At 48.6% G+C, this 9894-nt stretch overlaps 1 protein-coding gene across 2 annotated transcripts; it reads left to right on the forward strand.

Annotated features, from left to right (window-relative positions):
• Window positions 1–2709: 2709 nt before the first annotated feature.
• Window positions 2710–9768, forward strand: GPATCH3 (G-patch domain containing 3). 2 transcript variants are annotated; one of them, XM_019432527.2, is made up of 7 exons: window positions 2710–3183; window positions 4507–4931; window positions 6496–6670; window positions 7285–7344; window positions 8151–8272; window positions 8394–8521; window positions 9028–9768. In XM_019432527.2, the coding sequence occupies exons 1-7, from the start codon at window positions 2748–2750 to the stop codon at window positions 9242–9244; spliced, it is 1563 nt and encodes a 520-aa protein (XP_019288072.1). In that variant the 5' UTR covers window positions 2710–2747; the 3' UTR covers window positions 9245–9768. The 2 variants fall into 2 exon arrangements, with proteins under 2 accessions (XP_019288072.1, XP_053754740.1); XM_053898765.1 differs by lacking the exon at window positions 8394–8521 and having other exon boundaries at window positions 9028–9231.
• The last annotated feature ends 126 nt before the right edge of the window (window positions 9769–9894 follow it).

Here is a 9894-nt window from a genome sequence, read left to right on the forward strand (position 1 = left end):
CACTTCCATCAGCAGATTTTAAAATCCAGGTATGTAAAATGATCCTATCCACAATTACCCAGACTCCCATTAGAACTTTTTTTCCCTCGGGGCGCCTGGGTGGCTTGTTGGTTAAGCGTCCGACTTCAGCTCAGGTCATGATCTCACGGTCCGTGAGTTCGAGCCCCGCGTCGGGCTCTGTGCCGACAGCTCAGAGCCTGGAGCCTGTTTCAGATTCTGTGTCTCCTTCTCTCTCTGACCCTCCCCTGTTCATGCTCTGTCTCTGTCTCAAAAATAAATAAACGTTAAAAAAAAATTAAAAAAAAAAGAACTTTTTTTCCCTCAAACAGGTGTCTATTCGTGATCAACACAAAGTAAACATTTTTTTGAAATGAATTGTTTTCCCTTTTAAGATGTTTTACTAAAATTGAGTAAAACAAAATAGCATTTATAAAACGTATGTTAAGTATAGGGGCGCCTGGGTGGCTCAGTTGGTTAAGCATTCGACTTCAGCTCAGGTCATGATCTCATGGTTTGTGGGTTTGAGCCCCATGTCGGGCTCTGTGTTGACAGGTCAGAGCCTGGAGCCTGCTTCGGATTCTCTGTCTCCCTCTCTCTCTCTGCCCCTCCACCGTTCTCTCTCTCTCTCTCTGTCTCTCAAATAAAAAAAATTTTAAATATATGTTAAGTGTAAAGGATAACAGTACAATGGAACCCTCATCATGTCCCATAAATTTTGAAGTCACCTCCCTCCTAAAGGTAATGATTACCCTGCATTTGGGGTTAATCATTTCCTTACTTTTCTTTCTTATTTTAAGTCACATTTATTTATGTATCACTAAAAAGTAGTTTTTAGTTTGTATTTTTCAACTTTATATAAAGAATTCTATTTCCTACTTGCTTATTTTCCCTCATCATCATATACCTGCTGAAAAGTACTAAATGCCGGGGGCGCCTGGGTGGCTCAGTCAGTCAGGCATCTAACTTTTGACATCGGCTCAGGTCATGATCTCACAGTTCATGGGTTTGGCCTGTGCACTGGCAGTGCGGAGCCTGCTTGGGATTCTCTGCCCCTCCCCCACTCGTGCACTCTGTCAAAATAAATAACTTAAAGAAAATCGTACTAAATGCCAACTTTTTGCTCTTACAATCACTGCATCTATGAATACTCATATATATTGTCATATAAAATACAAATCTGGACTCAGTAAGGAGAGACTTCTTTTTAAATGATTGTTGCAGGGGCGCCTGGGTGACTCAGTTGGTTAAGCGTCCGACTTCAGCTCAGGTCACGATCTCACGGTCCGTGAGTTCGAGCCCTGCGTCGGGCTCTGGGCTGATGGCTCAGAGCCTGGAGCCTGCTTCTGATTCTGTGTCTCCCTCTCTCTCTCTGCCCCTCCCCTGTTCATGCTCTGTCTCTCTCTGTCCCAAAAATAAATAAACGTTAAAAAAAATTAAAAAAATAAATAAAATAAATGATTGTTGCAAGCGAAGAAAGGAACTATTGCAATGGAGAAGAAACTTATTGTGATGGGACCATAAGATCTACACGTGCCTTCAAGGTTGAGACAAGAGGAGTGGATCATTCATAGAGAGGAGTAAACAGGGCTAGAAAGAACTGGGTCTGAAGAAGTGGGGTGACCAGGAGTGGCAGGATGAGACAGTAGATCAGAAAATGTTTTACCCTGAACCCAGCCTATTCTCAGGAGGGGTTGTGCGCTGGCTCACCACTTGGTGGGTGGGTGGGTGGGGGAGTGGGTGGGGGAGGCAAAGTTCAGGGACTTGGGGGAAGGAGAGGAGCTTAACCAAAGTTTGGTTAACAAGCATTTTGTTCTGATTGATCAGTGGGGACAAGCAGTTCATCTAAGCGTTTACAAGGGAAAGAACTGGAATTTGGAGTCTGTGGCTGGCCTTGACATACATGCGTATACAAGGGAGCACCCGTGAGTTTTATCTAAGTCATATAAGGAGGCGTGTTTCTTTGCAGTAAGCTGTGTTCTAGAACACAAAAGGGTGGGATCGGGTTTCTTAACCTTCACTGTTTTCCGGGATCACAGGGCTGGGTGAAGCTCAACATTGTCAATACAGGGACATATGCAAAAATTTAAGTATATACAGAGAAGTGGAATATGGGCAGCTTCACTTCCTTCTACTGGGTTACGTCGTATTGTTTTCCAAAGTGGTTGTACTAGTTTCCACTCCACAGCAGTGCATGGGAGATCCAGTTACTCTGCACTATCACCAGTACCTAGGATTTAAAAATTTTTGCCAATCTGGTGGATGTTAAGTACGTCTCACTAGATTTCCTTGATAATTAATGCGATTGATGCTCTTTCATTGTTAATTGGATGTTTAGTCCACTTTTCAGTTGGATTATCTCTTTCTTAGAGATGTGTGGGAGTGCATGAATACGCTTTGGAAGAAGTGGATGGATGAACCACTAAAATGTCTCTAAACTGAGAAAACTGAGATTAGGTGTGGGAAATCCCCAACAACTAAAAATCTTAAAAAGTGCCCCTCCCTCAGGCTTCTAATTTTATCATCATCAGAGTCTTATGAAAGCGATCTGTAAACACATTTCCCAAGTGATGTTTTCATCATCGCTGGCTGCTCTCTGTGGGAAACCGACCCCAAATCCCGCGCCTTCTCAGCTCCTCAACCACCACCCGACGGACTAATCACCAGATACACATCATCGCACCACGGAGGCCTCGGTGCCGCGATATTCTCGCGAGAGTTGGAAACAGCCGATCATGTGACAACGCAAGATGGCGGTGCCCAGCGAGGCGGAGGAGGAGGCCACAGTCTACTTAATAGTGAGCGGCATTCCCTCGGCTCTGCGCTCTGCCCATCTCCGGAACTACTTTAGCCAGTTCCGAGAACAGCGCGACTGTGGTTTCCTGTGTTTCCACTACCGGCATCGGCCTGAGCGGGCTCCTTCCCAGGCTTCTCCCGATTCTGCCCCAACTCCTATCGGCCAGGTTCTCGCCCAGACTTCAGTCACCGATGCCCGCACTCTTTCCCCTCCGGACTCTGCTCCCGCCCAGACCCGCACCTGCTGCTGCGTCATCTCGGTACGGGGGACAGCTCAGGCCCAGCAGCTTCTTCGCATGTACTCCGGCCGCCGGTGGCTGGATACTCAGGGGACTTGGTTGCCGGGTCGTTGTTACATCCGCAGACTTCGGCTACCTACTGAGGCATCAGGTACGGATGGGAAAGATAATAGACTAAGCCTACCGAACCTGGAACAGGGACACCTTTCATGAGGGGATAAGTCAGGTCTCTGATTATCAGGCTCTTTAAGAGTTTAGGTCATTGCCGGACAGAGCTTCAGGCTCAACGCCATGTTAAGTTTAGGGGCGGAGGTCGTGGGGGGAGGGTACGGAAAGAGGCCTATTGGGATGATCCTTCTTTTTCCAGTTTATTACATTTCTTCTGAGACCTTTTTTTTTTTTTTCCTCTCTGAGAGGTCGATATTGCCCTGACACAGAAGGAAAAAAGGGAAACGAGGCTTCTTATTCACTTATTGTCTTTATTACATTTTTTTGTTGCTTCCTACCCAGCCCTCTCTTGGCAAGATGCAAATGAAAAGACAATCTCTTTTCTCTGGGCAGCTCTGGAAGTCACTTTGATGGGTGGCAGGGAACAGCACAGAGTTCTCTAATTCATTTATTCGACAAATCTAGCTTTTGTGCTCACCCAGTGTGATTCTCGCTGCTGTGCAGAAAACAGACATAGTCTGTGCTCAGGATTCAGAGAGGAAAACAGATCTGTAAAAAAGTAAGTGTCACAGAGATGGCATTCTAATTGTTAACATTTGCTGAGCACTACCTGTGTGCTTACTAGGCATTGTTCTAAGCCTTTCATTTTCTTATTTACTCCTCACAACAATCCTATAAGGTAGGAGCTATTGTTACCCATTTTATAGGTAAGGATACTGAGGGATACAGAAGGTGTGTTACGTGCCCAAGGTTACAGAGCTGGGAAGCGGCAGGGTCACAGTACAAACCCAGGCATATTGACCCAGAGCCTATGCTCTGTATCAGCAAGTGTGAGATGACAGAGGAGGGAGAAACTGCTCTCCTAGAGGGATCAGGAAATGTGGCTTTTCATCTGGATCTGAAAGATAAACAGGAGTTTGTGGGAAGGAACGGTGTTCAAAGTAAATGGCACTTGCAGAGACACAGACAGAGATGTGAAAGTCCATGGAACTTTCAGGGCATGTTAAATTGTTTGGTATGGTTGAAGCACATGGTTTGAGGATGCGCAGGGAGTGGGGGTTGGTGGCAGTTGAGAATCAAAAAGTCGACAGGAACCAGATCTAAAAGAAACTTGTGTGCTCAGCCGAGGTGATGAGAAATGGCATGAAATTTTTAGGTGGTTCTGGTCAGGAAATGGAGGAAGTTACTCTGGAAAAGTATGAAAGGGAGGAACAGCATTAGGCTAAAAGATCTGAGCCAATTTCTGGCCCAAGTGTTGCTAGAGGCTTCGAGGTTTCAAGAGCCATTCTTCCTTCTGCTTTCCAAGGTTTCGGCTCCTTTCCTTTCAAAACCCGCAAGGAGCTGCAGAGTCGGAAAGCCCAGAGTGAAGCCTTTACTCTGGCTGACCTGAGGCAACTGCCAGAGCTGAACCCACCAGTGCTGATGCCCAATGGAAATGTGGGGACTCCTCTGCGGGTCTTTTTGGAATTGATCCGGGCCTGCCGCCTACCCCCTCGGATCATCACCCAGCTGCAGCTCCAGTTTCCCAAGACAGGTTCTTCCCGGCGCTATGGCAACGTACCTTTCAAGTATGAGGACTCAGAGACTGTGGAGCAGGAAGACCTTGTGTATACCGCCGAAGGCGAGGAAATACCCCAAGGAAGCTGCCTGGCGGACATACCAGCCAGCTCCTATGGAGAGCCAGAGGAGGAAGGGGAAAAGGAGGAGGAAGAAGAGTCACACTCAGATGACGTGAGTAGAGCGAGCTACCCTTTCTTTGCTGACAGCTTAGAGAGGCTCGGCCATCAATATACTACCACTCTTCAATTGTGTATTACAATAGTTCTAAACCTGGCGGTGGGGTGGGGTGGGGGTGGGGCGGTTCTCAGGAGAATTCCAAAGAGTTAGAACTCCCTGCAATTAAATATAAAACTATAAAACTGCATTTGCATGTGCAAATACGCATTTCTTTGAGGAGAGAGGCCAGAGCTTATTGGAAGATTCTCAAAGGGACCTTCTTTGCATTCTCTAGAAGGAATGTAAGGAGGGTCCTCTTCATAGATGAAAATGTACCCACCAAGAAGTAAAATCATCTAAGGAATTAGAGGCAGATGTGGGATGTGAACTTGGTCCCCTTTGCTGCTTGTCTAACCTCTGTGTGCTTTTATTACGTGGCTGAGAAATCACATTTATTTTCTGACCTTGAGTCTGTGGCTTGAACACCAGCTTCCACTCTCATTTTTTATCATGTGCGATAGACGTTTCTTCTACCTCTTTCTCCAGATTTGGGTGTTCATCCGTAAAATTAGGAAAGGTGTGCTTTGGGGGGAAACTTTGTGCGTGTGCATACTCTGGGTAAAACAATAATTCATCTGTGTCTTTCAACCGCCAGCCCAGAGCTGCTAACATCTCTACTACATCCTTTGTGTAGTACTCTCTGGACTTTTCCCAGCGCCTGCTCTGCAGCAGTGATTCCTGAGGCTTCTTGGAGTTTAACTAGGATAGGAGCCCCCAAGATTTCAAGCCAGGAGTCATCCTATCATTCTGCAAGTCTAGGCAAGCAGTTGCACACATAGGCTAGCGCAGGATTCCAGAGACATTCCAAGATCCATTTCCTGCCCTGGAAGAGCCTTAATACTGCCTGAAAAGAAAAAAGCAGCAGCATCTGGAAAGGCTGTATGGTGTAGCCACGTGGGTTTGAATGCTGGCTCTGCCACTCTCCGTGTACTATCTTGAGCAAATCACCTTACTCCTCTGGACCCAGGTTTCCTCATCAGTAGAATGGGAATGATGGTACTCAACCTCGCAGGGCTGTTGGGGTGATTAAAGGAGCTAAGTTATGAGAAGGGCCTGACGCACAGTAGACAATAGGTATTACTTATTGTCCCTTTTTTCTTTACGACATAACATATAGAGGCCTAAACAGCGTGTACCGATTACCTCCAAACTGAGGAGTTTGGAGACGAGCGAGAGTGCTGTGGCCTCAGTGTGGGGGCTTCACGTGGGCTGTAGAACTTGAGGGATGAGGATTCACCAGGTGAAGAGAAAGTGGTGGGAGAGGAGGGCAGATAGTCCCAGCAGGGGGAACAGCATGGCCAGAAGCACAGGGATAAGAGTGAGTTGGGCTTGGGGGAAGGCACCAAGTGTTGTGACACGGGATGGAGGGATGTGTTGGGCAAGGCTCCAAGGACCAAATGTGTGTTGCTTCTAAGAGAAATTTGGAGGCATGGAGCCTGCTGTGCTCTGAGCTGCCCTCCTTGTGGGCATGAGGTCAGGATGCTGAACAGACAGATCACCTCTGTCCACCTTCTCCAAGGACGATGACCGCGGTGAGGAGTGGGAGCGTCATGAGGCACTGCATGAAGATGTGACCAGGCAGGAACGTACCACTGAGCGGCTCTTTGAGGAGGAAATCGAGCTCAAGTGGGAGAAGGGCGGCTCCGGCCTGGTATTCTACACTGATGCCCAGTTCTGGCAGGAGGAGGAAGGAGGTAATGCTGGCATCCAGGCAAGGGCAGGAGTGATCCCTGCTGCATCCACTCAGGGCTCTCCATTCCACATGGGGATTCTCTGGCAAGGAGGCCAAATCTGGGGCTAGAGAAGAGACTTACCTTGATTGTGTATGAGAGGCCGGTCATCCTTTTTGAGGGTGGCAGATTAGTGGAATGAGGAAAAAATGCCCTCCGCCCCTGCAAATTCTGAATGCCCCCCAGCGGAGATATTTTAAAATATAACCAAAAGCCCCAAGTTCTAAGGGTACCTGAGTGGCTCAGTCGGTTGAGCATCTGATTCTTGATTTCAGCTCAGGTCGTGATCTCATATTTCGTGGGATCGAGCCCTGTGTCAGTGTGGCGCCTGCTTGGGATATATTCTCTCTCTCTCTCTCCCTCTCCCTCTCCCTCTCCCTCTCTTTCTCTTTCTCTCTCTGTCTCCCCCTCTCCCCCCACCTCTCTGCCCCACTCGTGTGCACTCTTGCTCTCTCTCAAAATAAATAAACATTTAAAAAAAGAGCCCCAAGTTCTAGAACATATGTCTAAGTCTAGATTTAACTCTCAACAGAACTGCGAATCCTTAGTTTACTCTCTTTGATGCTTTTTATTTGCAGACTTTGATGAACAGACAGCCGATGACTGGGATGTGGACATGAGTGTATACTACGACAGAGGTACTGGGCCAGGGATTACAGTATGGGGAGGTGGAACAAGGACTCTCTACTAGGGCTTGATTAGCAGAGGCCGAGACAGGACCAGTTCCCCTGGGGTAGCCCACTGAGAGCGTTCCTCTCTTAAATCATCTCTAGTTGTGTGCATTAAATGCTGGTTGTGGGCAGAGCCCTTTTCCTTTGTAGAGGAAGGACATGTGGGGTCAGCCCTCAGGAGGCTCTGGTTCTGATGGGCAGACCCTGGTAGAACGGGAGGTTGAGGTGTTCAGGCTCTGGTTGAGAATTTAGATTCTGGAGGGGTGCCTGGGTGGCTCAGTTGGTTAAGTGTCCGACTTTGGCTCAGGTTATGATCTTGTGGTTTGTGAGTTCCAAGCCCCACATGGGGCTCTCTGCTGTCAGTGTGGAGCCCTCTTTGGATTCTTTGTCTCCCTCTCTCTGCCCCTCCCCACTCGCTCTCTCAATCTCTCTCTCAAAAATAAACAACAACAAAGATTTTTAAAAAGAGAATTTAGATTCTGGAGTCAAAAATGACCTGGGAGAGGTTGGGGTAGGAGGAGAAGACCTGAGTTCTAATTCTGTTTCTCATCTCATGGCTCGGTGACTTTTCTGTACCAGTTTCCTCATCTGTAAGATAGGAAAGCCAGGGTTCCTACTTTTGGTGAGCCTCCAGTCTAATGAGACAGATCATAGTAAAGTAATAAAACACCATAAAGATGAATATGCAAGTCTTGTGAGGAGGTCCTAGAAACCTGATTTTCCCCCTTTCTGCTGAGAGAGACCCTTCTACAAACTGAGCTCTGCTTCCTCAGATGGTGGAGACAAGGATGCCCGAGACTCTGTCCAAATGCGTCTGGAACGGAGACTCCGTGATGGCCAGGAGGATGGCTCTGTGATCAAATGCCAAGTGGGCACCTTTGAGCGCCACACCAAGGTAAGCACTGTGTCTAGCCCATCGACCCCTCTCTTTTCCTTCTCTATCTCCATTCTTTCTGCCACCCCCACCCCCCTGCCCCGCAGCCCCATCTCTTGAGTCTTTGCCCTTCCCTCCACAGGGCATTGGACGGAAGGTGATGGAGCAGCAGGGCTGGGCTGAGGGCAAGGGTCTGGGCAGCCGGTGTTCAGGGGTGCCTGAGGCCCTGGATAGTGATGGCCAGCACCCTAGATGCAAGCGTGGATTGGGGTGAGTATGGCCAAGAGACTTTCCTGGGGGCCCAAGCTAGGCTTTCATCTGTACCCTGGTTTCCCCCCTTCCCTCTGGTTTTGGAAGGGTATTGGAGACTCCTAGGGTTGAGCTTCAAAGCAGAATTAGAAGGAAAAGGTAGGTCTGGCACTATTAATTTTCTAGACCAAGCTCTAAGGCTTGATAGGATCACTGGTCTCCTGTGGAAGTCATGCCCCCTGGTCTGAGGAGTTTGGACTTGATTGCTGTTAGGGAGTGCCTGTAAGTCACAGAATGGTGACCGTTTGTTCTAAACTCTATGTATTATTTAAAATGAAGGCAATATGTGAGACCTCTGGTTGCTGGCACTGTCGATGGAGAGATAAGAGGACTGAAGAGCAAAGATCCAAATTTAAAGGCTCGATCTGTGGGACAAACCAGACGTGCAGTAGCTACTTCTCTGTCTTTTCCCAACCCTTTATTGGAGTTTGAGAGCAGGCCTCTCAGTTGAGCCCTTTTTAATGCAGGTACCACGGAGAGAAGCTACAGCCATTTGGGCAACTGAAGAGACCCCGTGGAACTGGCTTGGGGCTCATCTCCACAATCTATGATGAGCCCCTACCCCAAGACCAAGGGGAGTCGCTGCTCCGACGCCAGCCACCCACCAGCATGAAGTTTCGGGCGGACGTGGCATTTGTGAGGAGTTCCAGCTGTGCCTTGGACAACCCCTCAGAGCATGAGTGACAGGTTCGGGCCTTCCTTAGTATCACTCATAACTGCACCGGTGGCAGCCTTCTGCCTTGGCCTTATGTCCCACCACAGCCGAAAGAACTCTGGGACCAGTAATCTGCGCAGCTTGTTCACAGTGTTCTGTTCTGAACTTGCCTTCTGGCGCTCTACCTCAAGGACATTTTTACCAAAAGCCCCCTATCCTCTTTTAATATTAGGGCTGAATGACCTCAGTGGTCTCCTAACCCCAGTCCCTGTTTGGGCTTGCCCATGTTGCCTCCTCCAGTACCTTGAACAGTTGGATTGACTGAAGTTGTCAGCACAACCTTCGCTGAGCGGGGGGTTCACTGTAAAGGTCAGAAAGAGGGGGAAACGGGCCTGGAAGAGGAGTGGACCCGCGGTGCTTGGGAAGGGACGATCTTGGGGCGGGCCCTCCATCGCCTCCACCCGTGACTGGCTGGGAGCGGACAACGGAAAGGTCGCGGGAAGGTGGCCCGGGTCTGTGACCTAACGGGAGAATAAAGAAGTTTACTACCAGATTTCTCTTTATCTTCCAATTTGGGCCGGGGGAAGGTCGGGAAAATCTGGGCTAGACTTCCCCCCACCACCCCAAACCCGCTAGCGGAGCCCAAACCCGGAGGAGAAACGCTCCGCGTCGCCACGCC

Source organism: Panthera pardus, unplaced genomic scaffold, assembly GCF_024362965.1.
Source record: "Panthera pardus isolate Hobbes unplaced genomic scaffold, ASM2436296v1 HiC_scaffold_11, whole genome shotgun sequence".
In the NCBI taxonomy this organism is placed as follows: domain Eukaryota; kingdom Metazoa; phylum Chordata; class Mammalia; order Carnivora; family Felidae; genus Panthera; species Panthera pardus.

Coding starts and splice junctions, on each gene's coding strand:
- GPATCH3 (XM_019432527.2), top strand. CDS start 2,748: ATGGCGGTGCCCAGCGAGGCGGAGGAGGAGGCCACAGTCTACTTAATA. Junction 3,184..4,506: donor GCTACCTACTGAGGCATCAG/GTACGGATGGGA, acceptor CTGCTTTCCAAG/GTTTCGGCTCCTTTCCTTTC. Junction 4,932..6,495: donor AAGAGTCACACTCAGATGAC/GTGAGTAGAGCG, acceptor ACCTTCTCCAAG/GACGATGACCGCGGTGAGGA.